Source organism: Sinocyclocheilus grahami, unplaced genomic scaffold (genome assembly GCF_001515645.1).
Source record: "Sinocyclocheilus grahami isolate Dianchi unplaced genomic scaffold, SAMN03320097.WGS_v1.1 scaffold540.1, whole genome shotgun sequence".
Lineage (NCBI taxonomy): Eukaryota > Metazoa > Chordata > Actinopteri > Cypriniformes > Cyprinidae > Sinocyclocheilus > Sinocyclocheilus grahami.
The window spans coordinates 500,304-520,457 of NW_015505719.1; the positions used below are offsets into that span (position 1 = coordinate 500,304).

Sequence of the window (20,154 nt, forward strand, 5' to 3'; positions counted from 1 at the left end):
GTAAATAAATCCTTTCAAGCCAGTAATCAAAACTCACAGATTTTGAAACGTAAAATCATTATAATGTGATTATTTTAATACCTAAAATATTTATTCAAGAGGGTCTAGCTGCAGCCTTGCACTTGCACTCTCAGACACTTGCGCTTCCGCCAGCGACGTCACTTGCAGTCTTTTTTTATTTTGTTCTATTTATTGAATACTTTTTGTTTGAATCGCTCAACATTTTACAACAGTAGCCAGGTGGTGAAGACAAGAAAAAATAAACTAAATTACAATGTCACTTGCAATCGCCACTTGCACTCTATCAACACAAATGGGGCGTGTTGCCAGTGGAGACAAGACGCTGTGGTGATTAAACGATTAAAACGAATTTAGTACTATAACATACAGGGTCCTGCAAGAAAAAGACAAGACCCGCAAATCCGTGGCCACTGAACAGCAGAATATGAACGCAATGCATAAAATCTCTGGTTAAGCGTTTTCCTCCTGTAGAAAAACATAAACACTTAACATGGCTTAATGTATTAAGATACATTAAGTTCAATTAAAAGATCAAATTCGATATATAGTTATTATTTAATGTACAAGGCAAACAGATGGCTATGAACACAATGCGCAAACTTTCACTTGTCCTCCCATACAGAAAAACGCTTAATGTTGTATAATAACGGACTATGATAAAGACAATACAGTAGCCTATATGTCTTGTTGTTGACTCAAAGTATATACAGACCAACAAATATGAACGTGCATTATGAAATGCATTAAATGATTTTAAAAGGATCAACTCCGTACAGGCAAGCAGACGAGCCCAGAACGCAATGCGTTAAATTGCACGTTAAACATTTTCCTCCTATAGAAAATCATTATAAATAAGACACGTAATGTAGCTTAATGGACAAAGACAATGATATAAAAGAGCTGTAGACAGTTTATTCTATATGGAAAAACGCTTAACGCGAAACTGTGCGTGTTGCATTTATTCTGGTCTCACCTGCTTGCCTGTACATATTAGTTATGTATATTAATAATGTAGAGGAGCATATTGAGTTTGGCCTTTTTAGTCCATTATGCCACGTTTTGCGGCATGGGAGGAAAATACTATATACATATTCATTATATTAATAAATTGTATATTTAATTTGAAATTTTAATAGCATCTTAATACATTAAGCCATGTTAAGTGTTTATGTTTTTCTACAGGAGGAAAACGCTTAACGAGAGACTTTGCGCATGCGTTCATATTCTGCTGTTCTGTGGCGACGGATTTGCGGGTCTTGTCTTTTTCTTGCAGGACCCTGTATGTTATAGTACTAAATTCGTTTTAATCGTTTAATCACCACAGCGTCTTGTCTCCATTGGCAACATGCACGATTTGTGAGAGTGCAAGTGGCGATTGCAAGTGACATTGTAATTTAGTTTATTTTTTCTTGTCTTCACCACCTGGCTACTGCTGTAAAATGTTGAGGGATTCAAAAAAAAAGTACTAAAAAATAGAACAAAATAAAAAATAAAGCCTGCAAGTGAGGTCGCTAGCGGAAGCGCAAGTTTCTGAGAACGCAAGTCTGAGAGTGCAAGTCTGAGAATGCAAGTCTGAGAGTGCAAGTCTGAGAGAATGCAAGTCTGAGAGTGCAAGTCTGAGAAACTGCAAGTCTGAGAGCGTGCAAGTCTGAGAGTGCAAGTCTGAGAGAGTCCAAGTCTGAGAGTGCAAGTCTGAGAGAGTGCAAGTCTGAGAATGCAAGTCTGAGAGTGCAAGTCTGAGAGTGCAAGTCTGAGAGTGCAAGTGCGAGGCTGCAGCCAGACCCTTCTCCATTTATTTGTAATCCGTACGACTAAAAAATAAATATTCCAAAACTGCTTGAAATTTTATGTTGAAGTTATTAGGACGCAATAAACATTATCGACACTTTGTATTAAAAAATTACGGATAAAGATAAACATACAAGCAGCGTGTGGACTGCAAAAGCGAGTCAGGGTATTCCGGTTTTATCACGCTGCACAACTTGTTGCCTTGCAGTTTCCACTTTTCAACACTAGAGCGGGATATTTCAACACAAAATTGAGCTGCTGCGTGTGCTAATGCACCACTGGACGACTACTGTTTGACACAAACGACAAGCGTAACTTACTAAAGTGCTTTCTACTGTGCATTTATTTGTACTGAGCGGAGAAAACTGTGTTTTACAAAAGAACAGCTTATGTTTGGTCGAATTTTACATTCGAAATATTTATATAATTAAAATAACCGGCTATAAAAACCTGTATGAGTGTAAAAAAAAAAGTTTAAGAAAGTGCGAGTACCATGAGATGTCGTAAGTCTATATTTTTAAATGAACCCCAATTAATTATTACCACAGTAAGAAAGTATATGTTTTATGACTGCCTGAGTTGCAGCCTGTCCCTGGTCCTTCAATCTGAAAACAATTTATGACTCTCCACCCCTCCCATCACGCCTGCTCCATTCCTACACACACACACACACACACTCAACACACCTTAGTTCTGCTCCTGTCACCCGTCTTTACTCATGTTGCGCTCTTTCGGATTTATTCTGCTCTACTCGCGGGCATCATGCAGCTGAAGTCAGAAGCTTTTTAAGACTTTCTTCACAGGTTTTGATCCAAACATATGTAAGTTTTTTTTATCACAATTGACCATTTGCATTTGAACATTATAACGTGGAGCACTGGACTTTATTAATGCGAACACGACTTTGGCTAATATTTGAATAATGTATTGAATCCTTAGGTAAAAATATTTTTTCAATATAGGCCTATTAAACAAAACCTATTTAATCTTAAAGCGAGCAAAACGAGTTTTGTCCTCTTTCTTGCTAATTTACAAATAGAAAAGGGGAAACTGGGACTATAGCTTTCACATGGGGAAGATGTCAAGGGCTGTGTCCAGTAACTAGTCTTAGCAATGGTTTGGGCTATGTTGCTGCCAAAATCAAAACCTTCGTAAATTTAATTTTTTTTATTAAAATGTTAATATCGTGTCTGTATAATCTGCTCTCAAGAAAAAAGTAGGCTATTTTTCAAACGTCATAGCTGGCCAAGTTGTCACATACATTTGAAATGTTAGCCTATGCTGGTCAGCATGTTTTCAAGAAACGTAGTATTTTTTTCCGGCAAAAAGGAAGCAGATTTTCAAAAAATCACAGTCTGAAATTATTTGGCAGTTTCTAGCCCCGGTCTCTCCTATATTTATCTAGTTACTAGTCATGGACATGTTCCTTTTTATAACATGGTCCTCTAGATTAAAAATGATTCTTATTTTGTTTTTGTCTCTGGATTGTAACAGTTGACATGTGGGAGTTCCCGAGGACTCGTTACGCGGATAGTAATGGATCAGAGGCGAGTGAGGAGACGGAGATTGCTGTGAATATCGGTGGTGTCAAGCACATTCTCTACGGGGACGTGCTGAACCGATATCCCGAGACGCGTTTGGCGGAGCTGGTGAACCGAGCCACGGATTCCACACAAGAAGATCTCTGCGCGCTCTGTGATGACTATGACGACTTAAAGCGAGAGTTTTACTTCGACAGAGACCCAGAGGCCTTCAAATGCATCCTAGAGCTATATTACTACGGAGAGATTCATATGAAGCGAGGAATCTGTCCCATGCGCTTCATGAGAGAGATGGACTATTGGGGGATAGACGCGGAGTATCTGGACGAATGCTGTATAAGTAGTTTAAATGAGGTGCAAAACGAGCTGGCAGAAATAGCAGAGAAGGTCAAGACCATCCTGGACGACCTGGAGGATGATGCGAGGGTCACTAGAGGTCAGAAGTGTCAAGCGTTCCTGTGGAAACTCATGGAGAAACCAGAGTCATCTTTAGCCGCGCGCGTAATCACAGTGGTGTCGTTCGCGTTCATCCTGCTCTCCTCTGTGGTCATGTGCGTGGGAACCATCCCGGAGCTGCAAGTGGAAGATGCCCAGGGTAACCTCGTGGAACACCCGGCCCTTGAGTCCATCGAGACGGCTTGCATCATCTGGTTCACAGTGGAATACATTTTGCGCTTCGTGTCCTCTTCGAACCAGTTGCGCTTTGTGTTTTCCTTCATGAATATAATAGACTTTCTAGCCATCATGCCGTTCTACGTGGTGTTGATTCTTACGCATTTGGGCACTGCTATCATGGAGCTCGCCAACGTCCAGCAGGCAGTGCAGGCGTTGCGGATCATGCGCATTGCGCGCATTTTCAAACTCGCGCGCCACTCAGCAGGTCTGCAAACTCTTACATTCGCACTCAAAAGCAGCTTGAAAGAGCTGGGTCTGTTGCTCATGTACATGAGCTTGGGGATTTTCCTGTTTTCCGCGCTGGGGTACACACTGGAGCAGAGCCACCCGGAGACCATGTTCACCAGCATCCCACAGTCCTTCTGGTGGGCTATCATTACTATGACCACTGTGGGTTATGGAGACATCTATCCTAAAACAACGCTGGGCAGGTGTAACGCGGCTGTCAGTTTTCTATGTGGCGTAATAGCTATAGCGTTGCCAATCCACCCGATTATTAACAACTTCGTCATTGTTTACAGTAAGCAACGTGTGCTAGAAACAGCTGCCAAGCATGAGATCGAACTCATGGCGTTACGCACGAAGGAGGAAGCGCAGGAGTGTCTGGAGGCTGGAAGAACGGCTTCGGCTGGCAGTAGCTCGGTGTGGGATAGCGCTGCTGTGAGCGCGTCGCGGAGTGACACATATATCCCATTACTTGGTGATCCAACAAATGTGTCCAAAGGCCAACCTGCCCACGAATGCAAGAACAACTAGAGAGTGATTTGCGCTTATCCTCTGTCAATACTAGTATTCTAGTATTATACTCAATAATAAACTAATTCAGAAACAGAAATAATCAATATGAACAGTGCACTGTAATTACAGTATGGAAAACGGCTAAACTTGTTCAATAATCCTTAAACTCTATCTATCTATCTATCTATCTATCTATCTATCTATCTATCTATCTATCTATCTATCTATCTATCTATCTATCTAATGTTTAAATATGTAGTTGATGTAACTCTAACCCTCTGCTCAACAATGTCAGTAATCAAATCTTTAAGCTTTTAACATAAAATGGCTCTTTATCAGGTTTAGTCACCTTTTATTAATATGCCTACATAGTAGCTATACTGTAAGTAAGTGTATACACTCCGAAGACTCTTTTCAGAAAAGAATGAAATAAAATGGGTTACTAAGGGTCAATGCAACTATCAAAACAACACTTTATCAAGAAGCATTAAAGTAAAACAATAAGAGAAGTAAATTAAAAGGGTTGATAATTGTAAGTAAAATGTATTCAAAATCATTAAATGTATTGAAATCAATCATTTAAATCTTACATACATCAAAGGCTTCAAGACTCCTTGTCTCTGAAGACATCTTACAGTAATGAAAATATCTGACTGGTCTCTTAACTGAACAAGCCTGAAGGAAGAAAAATGACTTGAATTTATAGAGCACTCTGAATCACAACCTAATTTGTATACATTTTTGTAACATTTTTTCAATGATCTTTAAAATAAAATGACTGTGTGTCTGGATTTCTTTTGTTTCCACATTAAACAGTTCTCCTCTCTCATTTCTATAGCCATTTGGCATTAAATGAAAGCAAATGATTGTTTCAATTATTATTATTATTACTATGTAGATTGAGCAATAGCAATAGTTCAAAACTGTAAAACAAAACCAGCAAACAATATGCGTGTTTTTGCTCTGGTGACTGAATGTGCATGCTATGATATGCCAGTTGATGTCTAAAATATTGTATACAATTACAATATGGTGCTTTAGATACATCAGATTATTAAAAAAATTCAGTCTGATCTTGTCCTGTACACATAGACATCTCTCCCTAGTGTTTTTTTTTTATCTCACCTGCCCTTAAACTAGTGTGAACCACCATCCCCCTCTGTGGGAGTTTGAATGATGTGTCTAGAGGATCTGAATTTTGCCACAGTACTTTGAGCGTCCCTCGGGTGTCAGACACTCATTTGTTGGCTCCAGAAAGACATGGATGGATGTGGATGTGGGTGTGTTTGTGTGTGGGTGTTATTCATTCTGTCTGAGTGAATTAATGCAGTGAATGTGTTTGTGCCCACGTGGAAAGATCTTTGTGTTTGTGTGTGTAGGTCTACTGATGGCTGGACACTTATGGCTTAGATCTGGCATGTGGGTGGACAAAAGAGCAGCCGGTGCTAATAGCCAGTAATCACTGACCCGTCCAGCACAACTAAATCAGCATCACACAACACAAAATGGGGAATATAGGCCACATATTAGTGTCTACAACATAAATAACAGCTAAATGCACCTCTATAACTCTCACACTGTCATGCTTTTGTCCAGCTAAGAGGGAAGCACATGTTCCATGCAGCTGACGGCGTCCAAAATCTCAATTGCACATGAATCAGTATTGAGTTACCCACACTACATTGTAACCAGAGCACATTGTCAGCCCCCCCTCCACATCAGACACATTTTGGAATCTCAAAGCCTACCGCTTTTCAGTTCTAAAAATAAGTTTCCCCTCTAGGAGTTCTAAGAGGTCAAATCAGCCATTACACACAAGCCACTATGTTCCTTACAAATCGTCTGTTTTTCAGAGGTCATTGTGCTTGACCTTTTGAAAGCACACAGATTTGTTATCAAGAGACAAACAGGTAATAGGCTAATAATTTTGCTCAGTTTATGTGCTGAGGAGGATAGAATGTGAATAACTGCAATCTAATGAAAAAATTAATAAAATGACTGTTTAAATTTGCAGATCTGCTTACAATAAAAGTAGCAAGAGGCAAAAGAAGCTGCTGTGATTTAAATGGAGTGAGAGAAAGAGACCTTCCTCCACATCAAGAGTAATTTTCAGAGGGGAAAATGGAGGAAAAGCACAGCTGCACAACTGGTACTTAAAAGTACTGTAGAAGCCCCCTTTTTCTTTAGAAGCTGTAGAAGCTATTTCTTCACAAAAAGTGCTTGCCACACTTAGGGACTGTGGTTAAATCTAGGGAAGAGTGATCACAGGGATCAAAACTGACCTTTACTGATGGTGGGAAATTAGGGAGTGAAAACTCTGAAAAGCAAAAAATAACAGGCCTATTCACCTTTCATGGGTTTAAACTTTAAAACAGGGCTTTTAAAATAGGGTCTGAGGACCGAGGGGCCACAGAGGAGTGCTAGGAGGTCAGCAGAAAATTTGAGAAAAGACAAAGGTTTTTTACATTAAGTGTTTTTAAAGCAGTCAAATTTAACAATATTAAGTTTAATTATTTATTGTGCAAAGTGCTTCAGGAAAAATTTAAATTGTAAAAGTTTCTGTTTAGGTTTATACACTCTAAAAACTGATATAAAACATATACTGTCAACACAAAAAATTCAAAGGTTGAGAAAACTTAAAAGTTGAAGGCAACCAGCTTCAGGACGTTTTTGAGTTTTCTCAACTTGTTGTATTCAGTTTATACAACAAAAAGTTGAGAAAACTCAAAATCCTCCTGAAGCTGGTTGCCTTAAACTTTTAAGTTTTCTCAACTTTTGATTTTTTTACAGTGAAGTTAATATATATTTTGAAAACAATATTTAATAATTTGCTTTGGCCTTAGCAATGTCACGAATCCGGTCCATGAACTTCCGTCGGCTAACCATCAGAGGTCACCCTTCCCATTTTCATTGACTCTCGCACTCACACTGTTGCATATCATCCCGGACTACATATCCCATCATTCATTGCACTGATTGCACACAGCTGGTTCACTAATTGCACAACACTGATTGCACCCAGCTGTTTCATATCACTCCCTCAATATTTAACACTCACTCTGATCCCTTCCCTCTGCCGAGTATTGTTTAGCGCCTATCTCTTGATAGCTACTCTACAGAGCCCTTGTTAGCAGCCTAGCCTAGCCTAGTCTTACCTGTTTTCTCGGTTCCTGATCTTTGCCTGGTTTCCTGGATTTCTCCCTTTAGTCTTGTCCCTTCTGATTCTGTTTGCCGTTCATCGACCTACGCTAGCCCTAGGACTATTCTTGTGTCTTGCCCGCCATATACCTGTTTGACCCTGCCTGTGTTTCTGACCTCTCTGCTCAATAAAGCTTTGCATATGGATCTACACATCTCGTCAGCCCCCTAACAAGCAAAGTGTAAATGTTTTTTTTTTTTGCATGAAAATACATAGGAAGGGGGTCTCTTGTAAAAGCAGATGAACATTTGAGGTCCCTGGCAACAAAAAAGTTGTATATAGATAAATTTTTGTTCTGAGGTATTTATTTAATTACTTATACAACAATAAATGTCCTAGTCTGGACTCAAACCTAGGTCCAAATCAGCACTACAGCCAGACATAACACACTTCTCAGCCAATATCAAACCAAGCCATAATTTTATTCCCAAAACATTCATTACCCATGGCATTCATGTGACCATGAAATAAGCTCTTAAAACATCCAGACCAGCGTGGATTTAGCAAATCGCAACCTTTGGCTGAAATCAATGAAAAAATGAGTTATGCTGAGAGTTAAGTGCAGGTTATTGGGAAGATGGACGGGTGCCACAACCACATTAAAAACACACAATACTCCATTATGCTGCTGTGCCACCCTCTTTGCTAAACGAGGATGAAAATGAGAGCATGAAGAAGAATATAAATAAACTAGGTGAACACTTAACTTCCTGTTGACAGACAGCATCAAGTCATATATAAATTATGCCACTAAGGTTATATGTGCAGTGTTTAGCCGTCAATATCTCGTCAGTGCATGAAAAAGACACGTGGCTCTCAGGGAGCCATTCCTCACCACCCCATGTCATCTCAGCTGCTGTGAGGAATCTCAATCCGGTAGGACTCGCTCCACATTACAGGAAGTGACAGTCACACTGTAGTCTACTCACAACAGCAAGGTCATCCTTAGAACAGCACAGACAAGCTAAGATTGAAAAGCCCAGTAAATCCCTGCTCTTAAATCTTATGGCAGCACACTGTCTACAACATTCCCGCCCTTCAGGCGAGCAAGAACCCACAAAAGACACAATTTTATAGAAGATATATTTCACACACTGTGCTTACATTATCAGCAGACGCCTAATTAAAGAAATTGGCCATGAGTGGCAGAGCAAGCTGGGTCCAGAGAGGAGCAGGTCCATTACTCTGTATAATTAATTACTGGTATAAAGCAGACTTATGATCATATTTCTCTCAGGATATGGGCAATATTCTAAACACAATGTTTTTGGCAAAGAGTTGTTAAAGAGTTAGCGTGACCTTTTTAAAGCTTTTTGACTAATGAGTGTTTCAGACAGGAACCTTTTCTTGCCCGCACACCCTTACATGGTAGTTTTTTTAAGCATTCTCAAGCTTCAGTGTCACATGATCCTTCAGAAATCATTCAAAACATTTATTTTTTTATCAGTGTTGAAATGAAACATCACTGTTTCTGAAGGTAGGCCTGTCACAATAATCAATATATCGACTTATCGCGCAATAAATGTACATGACCTCAATCATTTTTGGTGACGCAATATATCGCCCATTATATTTACTTAAAAATTAATGTCACCATGTTTTTTGCATTCCACTTGTGCCTGTGTCTTTTGCAGCTTCTCGTATGTCGTGTAGTTGGTGCTAGCTCAAATTTAAAAAGTGCTTCTACAAAAAAAAGTTTCATCTGCAGATATGGCCTTGTTTAGGGATCTGTGGCTTTGTGCATACAGACATCTGACGGCTAAGCAGTGATTGTGTTTTTCAGCAATAGTGTGCACCCTTAATTTACAGAAAAAAAGAAGGTCAGGGAAAAATCTGTAGATGGAAGAATCTCCATACAATTTCTTTGTGAATTTTTCTTTTTTCTACTTGTTACTTTGCAATAGAAAAATGTTTATTTACTATTTATTCAGGTTTATTAAGGTATCTAATATTTTGATAGGTTAATTTCCATGATCTAAATATTCTTAAGAATTAAAAGTTTGTTGTCATTTGGAAGTGTGTTGCCTTCTTGCATTATTATGCTTTTATATTATGATTATATATTCAGTGGCATAAAATGGTCTTTAAAATGACAATAATATCACTTATCGCAATTATTTCTGGGGCAATATATTGCACAACAAAAAGTTGTTATCGTGACAGGCCTATCTGAAGGATCATGTGACACTTAAGCGTAAGATACTTATTTACAGAAAAAAAGAAGGTCAGGGAAAAATCTGTAGATGGAAGAATCTCCATACAATTTCTTTGTGAATTTTTCTTTTTTCTACTTGTTACTTTGCAATAGAAAAATGTTTATTTACTATTTATTCAGGTTTATTAAGGTATCTAATATTTTGATAGGTTAATTTCCATGATCTAAATATTCTTAAGAATTAAAAGTTTGTTGTCATTTGGAAGTGTGTTGCCTTCTTGCATTATTATGCTTTTATATTATGATTATATATTCAGTGGCATAAAATGGTCTTTAAAATGACAATAATATCACTTATCGCAATTATTTCTGGGGCAATATATTGCACAACAAAAAGTTGTTATCGTGACAGGCCTATCTGAAGGATCATGTGACACTTAAGCGTAAGATACTTATTTTTAAAAACGTTATACATGTCTCAACTGTCACTTTCATCACTTTAAAACTTTGAACGGTAGTAGCCATATAGCCTACATACATACACATCTTCCTTCATTAAAAAAGTTCAGTAATAGAATCAGAGGTGAAGGATTCCTTTGATTGATTCAAACAGTTCAAAATTAGAACTGTTCAAAAGAATCAGCTCAAAAGAGTCATTTGTTTCGTGAATCGCATCAGAATCAAAACAACCCGCGATGGATTCTTGCGGGACTAGTGTATATATATATATATATATTGTATTACATCTCATTCAGTACAGACGAACGATCTGATTTAATTTTGCCTTTGATAATGAAATAATGTTAATATATACATGTAAGCAAATGGAGAGGAATTCATTTTGAACAATTCCATTAGCATTCATGCTTTTAGTAACGATTAAGTGGTAGTGTGGAATAGCCTTGAATGGATTATCATACTTTTCTCCTAAAAGAATACTCAAACTTTTATCATTATCATTATATATTATGCCACATCTCCTGTCAATTTAAAATGAATGGTTACAGTAAATTCTGTTTACTGTAACAACTTAACAATGATAGGCCTATATGATCATTGGCCTTAAAACATTATTGGTCAACTTCAGAGTTTTTCAAGGTCACAAAGCATTTTTTGTGAGTCTCTGTGAGCTCTTTAAACCTTCTAAAAGGGTTTAATCTGGCTATAAAAGTGCATGAGATTTGTGGCCTGAAAAGCACTGTTAATGACGGTTCAGGTAATGGTCAGTCTCTCAGAGGAATTATAAAAATCATCACGCTGCATTGAACACTGAACCAATCTTCACATCCTTAATGCAAAGTAGAAGGTGAAAAGAGGGTCAGACACATCCTTTTGCATTATTTAAGGTTTAAAAGTGTAAACTTCACAACATTACATTATTCTTATTATATTATCCATAACGTATCCTTTCAGTATTTGTAATGGCTTTCTTAATGGGGACTCTACATGCCCATTCATAACTCACCATTCTATTTTCCTGCTTGAATAAATACATTTTAGTGCTTTTACAGTGATGTCATACCAATAAAAATGCAGAATCAATTACATTTTGGAACCCCCAACATAATGTCTCTCTTTCTCTCTCTCTCTCTATATATATATATGAACAAATGAGGGGCACTGGGGGGGCAGAAGTTGGAACAAGGGCGCAATCTGATCAATTCTATCCTATTTATACCCTACATGAAAAGGTTTAATTTTCATAAGTAGCCTCCCCTGGAAATGGCCCTTGTACACAGGAGTTATAAATCTCTACAATGCACAAAGGCATTTTATAAGACACACAAGGGATTTCTGAGGACACATAGCCTACATCAAACCGATAGACAAAAAACGAGACAGATACAGTGAAATTACAATTTGTAATGTATTATTAAAAGCAATAACGGACAGAACAGTTATAAAAGACAAGTGTAGATATTTAAAAATTGTAATAACTTTTTCTGAAACCACATTTCCCTCAGGACATACAGTATGCACCTCCAATTACGCCCTATGCTGACCAACATCAGGCTTTCTTTCTTTAAAAATAGTACCAAACCGGCTTTTAAAAGCACGAATTATATACTTGGAATTTAAGGAATTTAGTTAACTGGAAACTCTCCAAAAAGATTTGTAAATAGAGAAGATTTTCGAGTTTAAAAAAAAACTTTTTTAATAAGATGAAATATTTGCTCCATATTGAAATATTTACTTTAAAGTTCTATACGAAATTTGATGGAGTAGTAAAAAAGTTTTTTTTTTTCAATATTACGCATAGTACAATCATGAAATATGAATTTCTGATCATTTGGTAAGTAAATCTTTCAGATTTCACAGTTTGTAAAGTATTTAGAAGATTTCGAACATATATGTGACAGCATGTTTTAAACCATGTATTTTATTATATGATCTTCTTAGTCCTTGATGCCAAGCTCTGCGGCAGCAATTTCAGTGATGTTTCTACCCTTCATGTGTTCAGGTGTTTGACAAGTGATTGTATCATCATGAACAATTCTTTTTTTATTCATACGCAGCCAATGCCATAGATATGCCAAACTAGAGTTGCAGTGCCATGGATTACCAGACAGCACAGCATACAAACGTCCATCCAATGTACCTGGAGTCAGGTTTTGCAGATAGTTGTTCCTGAGGTCAAGGAAAACAAGTTCGTCCTGCTTGAGGAAAATTCCAGCAGGCAGGCTCTCCAAACGGTTGCCGCTCAAGAACATCTGGCGAAGGTTTGGATTACCAATGAATGCTGATGCGGCTAAAGACTTCAGTCTGTTGTTTTCCAGGTACAGAGCCTCAAGTTTAGGCAGAGAGGTCAGAGCTCCAGGAGTCAGTTCTTCCAGCTGATTATTTCGGAAGTCTAAGCTCTCGAGATTGTTGAGTCTTTGCAGGAAGGCCACGGGCAGCTGGGTAAATTTGTTAGATGACAAATCTAACCTCTGGAGAGAGTTGTTTACAGGCAGACAGTCAGCATCTATCTCAGAGAGCAGGTTATCTGAGAGTGTGAGCTCCACAAGAGGAGAATGATGAAACACTTGCGATGATAAAGCTGTCAGTTTGTTACCTATTAGGATAGGATCATATTATTAGCCGATACGCATAAACACACATGAACAAGTGTGCTTGTTCTGATTCTGCAGTATTTTGAAGAAATCATTTGAGAGATTTGTCCAATGAATCAATCCGATAATCGTTCCTGACCGATTCAATTGGCTGTGAGAGAACGATTTAAAGGGATAGTTCACATAAAAATAAAAATTCTTCATTATTTATTCACCCTCAAGTTGTTCCAAACCCGTTTTTTATGTTCCCCATTGATTCCCATAGTATTTTTTCCATATGGAAATGGATTATAACATAATGGCAGAGTTTTTATTTTTGGATGACCTATCCTTTTAAAGACCCACTCACCTATTTCATTCAGGGTTGTCAGCGTTTTTTAATGGGCCAGCTGGGGAAATGATTCAGTGATAATTGTTCCTGAATGATTCTGCGTTTTTTAACAAATCGGTTGAGAAATTGATTTAATGACTCATTTACTTGTTTAGTTCCAGTCAGTGTTTTTGAACTTAAAGGTTGAAGAAATTGTTCAATGGCTCAGTTAATTGTTTCATTCTAATTAAGTCAGCATCTTTTAATTAATCACTATTGTAAATTTAGTGATTCAGTGACTCACCATAAAGACTGAATTCAAAATATCATACAGCCAACACTACTCTTATTATGTCAGAAATAGTAGTATGCTAGTATGCTTTTACAAATTCAGCCATATAAAATAGTTTTGCTCATGAATCAGTGAATCAGAATGAGTCAGTGAATGATTGGATAACTCACTCAAAAGACTCACTTGTTTAGCTCCTGATTGAACAAATCCATGATACTCATAAAACCAGCATTTTGTCACCGCATACTGCGGTACAAAGTAACCTTTAGAAAGAGTCCCTACTATTAACGAAAAGTTCCCACTAATGCACAGCCAGACTGGCAGTCTCTATGGGATGCACAGACACAGACAAATTGATTAAATTTGAGGAACACACACACACTCATTACCTGTAAGGTCAAGCACATGAAGATTTGACAGGCCCAAAAGCAGGTCCGCAGGTAATGTACGCAGCTGGTTTCTGATCAGACTGAGCTGCCTCAGATGGGACAAGATCTTCAGGTCATCAGATGTTATGGAGCTTAAATTGCTGAAGCGGACACTGAGGTCTGTAGTGTTACCTGGGAAGTCCTTGCTGGGTAACTGTTTGAAGTTAACAGACGCACAAATGACTTGGACCTCATCGGATCTGAAGACAAGTCTGCATTTTCCTGGGTGCGAAACACTCTGCTTATAAGCTAAGCAGCTGTGTAGCACTGCAAGTATTAGAAAATAATAGTTGTACATATTTATGACAAGACACAACAGAAATAAGATTATACAGAGGATCTTAATAGAGACCTCAATGCCTCAGTCTTGAACTGATTCTGCTTTTATAACCTGAATCACATATTACATTGGTCAACATGCAATCAAGGATTTTCCAGGTCAACATTTGGTTTAAACGCTTGTGCAACATTGGACTTTTATTAATCAATTTTTGTGAATCATTTACTACAAAGGAAAATCATGCTTTTTTAACTCTTTGTAAACGACACTGGCAACAAATCTTAAGTAAAATTATATTTTAACTTTTTTTTCTCCCCATGTTAATTTTTACATGTATATCAATGTATATCATGTAATATTTCAACATTTAAGTTACCCACCTCTTTAAAGGCTTTATCTTCTTATAAACAAGTAATAATGATTATACTAACTGAATACATTAATGCGACCTTTCTCCAAGACAAAATTATTTTGTTTCCTGTATAAACGCCCCAGATAAGTTTTGGATCATCACACATAAGAAGTTCATCAAATAAAGCTTTTTTATTAACAATTTCACAATGTTTCAATGGTTTGTCAGTGGTAACATGGCAAAATGATAAAACACAGAAAATGCTTGGACCGGAGGTCTTCATGTTCCACTATGCATTCAGATTGTGTCTAATTTTTGTCACAGCAATTAATACAAATGTTAAAATGTCCTACGGATTGCATCATTGCATAATGTAATACCAGTCTTTAATAATGCATATATTTTGAGCAGATAGTTCTGGCAAACAACTAAGTAATGCTCTTTGAAAAGCAGTTTTCAAAAAGTGTTCTTTCATATAATGCATGATAAAAATATAATCTGTCACTAAATATTTATCTGTTTTTCCTAACAAAAAATAGATATAATATTTGAGTATATAAATTCAGATGATCATGTAATTGCAGAGTCAAAGTAGGCCTATATATTCTGTTTCAAACTCACACTCAGGCAAACAGTCACACTTATTGACAACCTTGCAAGGAGACCAAAAAGTTAAAAATTCTTTAAACAGCATTTTTTTTAAAGAATTGTATAGTCTACAAAGACATAAAACACTCTTATAATGGCTTAAAATTGAAACTGCACCCTTTTGGGGATTTATGGCTTGTTCTGTTTTAAATATTAGACCGCCCCTTCCCCAGCCATTTATACTTGTGGAGTTTGGCACTTGGAAGTCCTGCCATTTGCTCCGCTTTCATAGTTCCCAGATGGATTATCACCTATCCAACCTTCACCAAAGTTAGCTGAAATTAAAAGAGAGGAGAGAAGTTTCAGGTCAATGAAAAATAATATATATATATATATGGCAGACATTTCACATCCCATTCTCTATTCAACCACACACAACAGCTTTACCACCACACCATCAGTTTTCAGATCTGCCTCATTCAATCAAACTAAGCCAGACTTTTTTAATTCAGCCAAACACTTACACACAAACATGCCCACTCATATTAGAGCATCAAACACAATATCTATATCAAAACCTGACCTAGCTATAGTTCCTCACATTGGGAAAAAAAACTGCACTATTAATGCCATACTTCAAAAACAACTTTAAAGCCAAAGCATAAACACACAGACACAAAAACATGCTAAGGCACCACTGTGGTTACCCCACAAACTCAACTCCTCAGAAGTCTAATACATCGTCATCATCCATTTCAACATCAAGAGACCAACCCCAGTCCTTCAGGCCCAACTCAAGCAATCTGGAACAAAGAGGAGTCATTCGGCCTCATGTAAAAATATCAACGGAAAAAATTATGGCCACCCATGTTTAACTTAAGGTATACAGAACAATGCAGTTTTTGAAAAATAGTATTTTCTTTAAGTTCTACAAAGGTGTGAGAGTGACAGATGCTGCTCTTTATTTATACTTAATTGTAATTTAGAATAAGATCTTACGATTGCATTTTTTTGGGCAGATATTTGCCCCGGACCCTCATGATATTGTTTTTTTCTTCTTGGAATGTCTGATATTTAATCAGATACTGTGTTTAAAAAGTTAGAATTAGCTCAGTTAGAATTAGATGCCAATATTATGGAATTAAAAGAGAGATTGCATTGTTAGTTGATGTTTTTTTTTTAGCATTTACATTCAAGCAAAGAAGATTTATTCCGTTTTAGATGCATACAGAGAACAGAACAGACAGCCAAATATCTGAAGGTGGTGTTTTAGGGCAGCACAGACAAGCAGAAAACCTGAGCGGTAAGCAGTCATGCAGTGTACTTACTGTCCACATATAAGCACAAGTGGGGAAGGTGAAAGGTCAATGAAGTATGATACGGAGCATGGGGCCAGGGCTATAAAAGGTTAGCAGTATAATGTAAGCTACTGAGTGAGAACCTGTGCAACTTCACAGCCAAATCTAACTTCTTGTGCCAGGTTAACATATGACAGCACTATAATCAAGAGCATCTACATTTACCTTGACTGAAGCTGCAGTTCACCCAAAAAACATTTGATGCTGACATTATATATTCACTTTCATTTTGTTCCAAACCCGAATGTAATTTTTTCCCCATGGGAAAAAAAATAGAGAATTTTTAAGAATTTACGCTGCTTTTCTTCCAAAGTGACCACAACTGCCAAGCTCCAAAAATTGACAAAAGCAGCATCAAATTACAGTAAGTAGTCTATACAAGTTTATTTTGGGGCGATTTTTTCTTTGAATTGAGCAAATTATTGTATTTAAAGCCACTTGCCAATAAGGTTCTATACAAATATAAGGAGCAACAACATTAGCAATGCTCCAATACTCATTCTCAATAGTTAAGCAGAAGCTTAGTACAGAAGTGCAAGTAGGAAACAGTAAAGCAGATTTTAATGACTATACAAAGTGACTGTATAAATGGATATGAATTACACATTCAAATGTTCATGGAAAACTGTGTCAAAGAATGATAAAATATCAGCCTCCTTAACACAAAATTGTGGGCTAAAAACTAATGGCATGAGTTTGGCCCCTACATAATATAATATTAACGGAACAATAATATATTATTAACAGAAACTGGTAGTGTCAATATAGGTAAATTAATTCATCACAAATAATTTTGCGAATCCAGAAGTTTCAAGAACTGTATGTTCTTCTATACAGTTATATCTATATAGTTCTTCTATACTATATATATTTTTAAGATAATTAAAATTAACATTAATATCAATTATCATTAAAATTAAATATATACACATTTTATATAATTCGATAATAATTCCCCTTGTAGTGGGCCTCACCTCCTGGTTGAGAACCACTGCTTTATAAATCCCCGTTTTTTAACCTTAAATGACGTGTGTAACATTATTCTCCCTCAAGCTCCTTTGTAAGTAGCTGTTGATCTGTGAAGCGGTTCTCACCTGGTCTTGGGTGAGGGCTGCTGTCGGGTGGAATGCACCTTGACGGCTCCTCTGTGTGAAAGTCTGGGAGATGAACGGGCTGACAGGTGAGGAGAGGGCTGAGGGGACAGGCCAGTTGGTGATGCCTCGGATGGAGGAGAAGCTATAGCTATGCTTGAGGAATGGGCTATAGTTTTACGTGGGACCCTCTTGAGTAAGCGTCTGACCCATTTCTGCTGCTCTTCTGTGGAGTTGGCCAGCAGCAGTAGCTCTTTCGCCGTGGACATGTCATAGTTCACTGGAGAAAAACAATGAACCATACAGGTCAGTTTCAATCCAAAGTACAATGTGGAGGTTCAAAAGTGAGTCCATATTTAAAATAAATAACCATTTTGAGTCAGTATGGATGCATTAAATTCATAAAAAGTAGCGGTAAAGACATTTATAATGTTACTAATGATAAAAAGAATATGTAAAGTAAAATATAATATAAATAAAGTATCATGGTTTCCACAAAAATATTAAGCAGCGCAATTGTTTTCAGCACTCATAAAAAGAAATGACACTGAAGACTGGAGTAATGGCAGCTAAAAATTCAGCTTTGTTATTACAGATATAAAATACATTTTACAACATATTAAAATAGAAACTTTTTAAAATTGTAATGATATCTCACAATATTACTATATATTTTTAATAAAATACACGCTGCCGTGGTAAAAATCTTATTGACCACAAACCTTTAAACGGTAGTGTAAATAAATAAATAAAATGTAATAATAATAATAATAAAATTTATAGTAATTATTTTTTACAAAAAATTATATTGTTATAATTTATATATCTGAATATTACTTATGTTGCAATTTTTATGAATATATGGTTGTAATATATTAATAATTAATTATTTATAAATAATCAAATGAATTTATGACATCTTCTATATTTTAATTCATATTTTGTCTTAATACCAAAAATGCTAAATTCTAATGTGTATAACAAGCTACAGACGGTAATATAAATCTGAATGTGCAGTGCTTTGTGAGTGGGACCTCCTGACCTCTGCAAGGAGCTAGGACCTCCTCTTTGCGATCTATGTGGTCTTTATGGCATTTGATTCGGCAGCGTCTGCACTCCAAGGCTGGTGGGGGCTTGAAGACGTGCCACAGAGGCCTTGGACATGCTTCACAGCTAGAGGGGAAGTGGTAAAGCGTGAGTACGAACTCGTGACCTTTGTGTGGGATAAACGACGACCTTTCAGCTGCTGATAAGGCTTCCACAGCAAGCTCCTCTTTCTTGCTCTCTCCCTCATTAGCATATAATATCTACAGACAGAACAGAAGAAAAAATGAGGTTTGGTATGGTTAATCTCAAAGAATGATAAAACATTTCCTAGAGGGACAAATTAAGCATGTTACCTGGAAGATGCGTGGGATTTCTCTTGGATCTGCGCGGTACACGTCTGTCTGAGTGACAGGTCTCACATGGAAGAGTTTGCTAAGAGGGGAAAAAGAAGGCATAAAAATAAATGGGCTGGCTAATGTTGTGCAAGAGAGCAGTAAATGTTTAAGATTTATGTATTTGAACTGCATATAAAATTTCCATCCATTTGGATTACTCAGTTTTAACTAATAAACGTAATGTGGTGCATATCCCTCAATCACATATAAACATACAATCATATACATATGTGCATATTTGTCCACTCATATACATAAATGAAACAGGTAAAATTTCTATTATAGTGCTAATGAACCAAATGTTTTTTTAAAAACACAATAACCAGGTTTATATATTTATCAATAAATCTATCCAATTTGTTTCAATCTCATACATTTTAACTGAGTATTGTTTGTTACACGCCTAACCATATTTTAACCATGTTTTTAAATTTGAATTATTGAATAATAATTGAATTAATTGAATACATTTGATCGTTTTAACAATGAACAGATTTAGCTGATTTTAACTGTCTTAAGTAGCACAGTTACATTTGTAGCAAAATATATTGTATGTAGGATATTAAGTAAAGATCAAGTTCCATGAAGATATTTTGTAAATTTCCTACCATAAATACATCAAAACCTAATTTTTGATTAGTAATATGCATTGCTAAGAACTTCATTTGGACAACTTTAAAGGTGATTTTCTCAATATTTAGATTTTTTTGCACCCTCAGATTCCAGATTTTCAAAAAGTTGTATCTCGACCAAATATTGTCCTATCCTCGCAAACCATACAATGGAAAGCTTATTTATTTATTCAGCTTTCAGATGATGTATAAATCTCAATTTATAAAAATT

The 20,154-nt window shown here is 36.7% G+C and overlaps 3 protein-coding genes across 6 annotated transcripts in view; 1 reads left to right on the plus strand and 2 right to left on the minus strand.

Moving 5' to 3' along the window:
* Positions 1–2,555: 2,555 nt before the first annotated feature.
* LOC107555606 (potassium voltage-gated channel subfamily F member 1-like) lies at positions 2,556–4,781 on the plus strand. Its single transcript, XM_016238463.1, has 2 exons — positions 2,556–2,630; positions 3,304–4,781. Exon 2 carries the CDS (start codon positions 3,309–3,311, stop codon positions 4,779–4,781), a length of 1,473 nt encoding a protein of 490 aa, XP_016093949.1. The 5' UTR covers positions 2,556–2,630; positions 3,304–3,308.
* Positions 4,782–11,531: 6,750 nt separating this feature from the next.
* Positions 11,532–14,591, minus strand: LOC107555613 (leucine-rich alpha-2-glycoprotein-like). The gene is made up of 2 exons (XM_016238468.1): positions 14,162–14,591; positions 11,532–13,172 (listed from the first exon to the last, which is right to left on the minus strand). The coding sequence occupies exons 1-2, from the start codon at positions 14,496–14,498 to the stop codon at positions 12,514–12,516; spliced, it is 996 nt and encodes a 331-aa protein (XP_016093954.1). The 5' UTR covers positions 14,499–14,591; the 3' UTR covers positions 11,532–12,513.
* A 196-nt stretch (positions 14,592–14,787) lies between these two features.
* The window catches only part of LOC107555625 (rho-associated protein kinase 2-like), a 29,059-nt gene continuing 23,692 nt past the window's right edge, over positions 14,788–20,154 (minus strand). For 2 of the 4 annotated variants that reach the window (XM_016238480.1, XM_016238477.1), the window contains 5 exons: positions 19,270–19,348; positions 18,912–19,176; positions 17,873–18,149; positions 16,142–16,223; positions 14,788–15,755 (listed from right to left, as the gene is read on the minus strand). In XM_016238480.1, coding sequence (XP_016093966.1) covers positions 16,145–16,223; positions 17,873–18,149; positions 18,912–19,176; positions 19,270–19,348 — 700 coding nt within the window. In that variant the 3' untranslated portion in view covers positions 14,788–15,755; positions 16,142–16,144. Of the gene's footprint in view, positions 15,756–16,141; positions 16,224–16,748; positions 16,819–17,872; positions 18,150–18,911; positions 19,177–19,269; positions 19,349–20,154 lie in introns of all 4 variants that reach the window. The other 2 variants (XM_016238478.1, XM_016238479.1) reach the window with 2 other exon arrangements.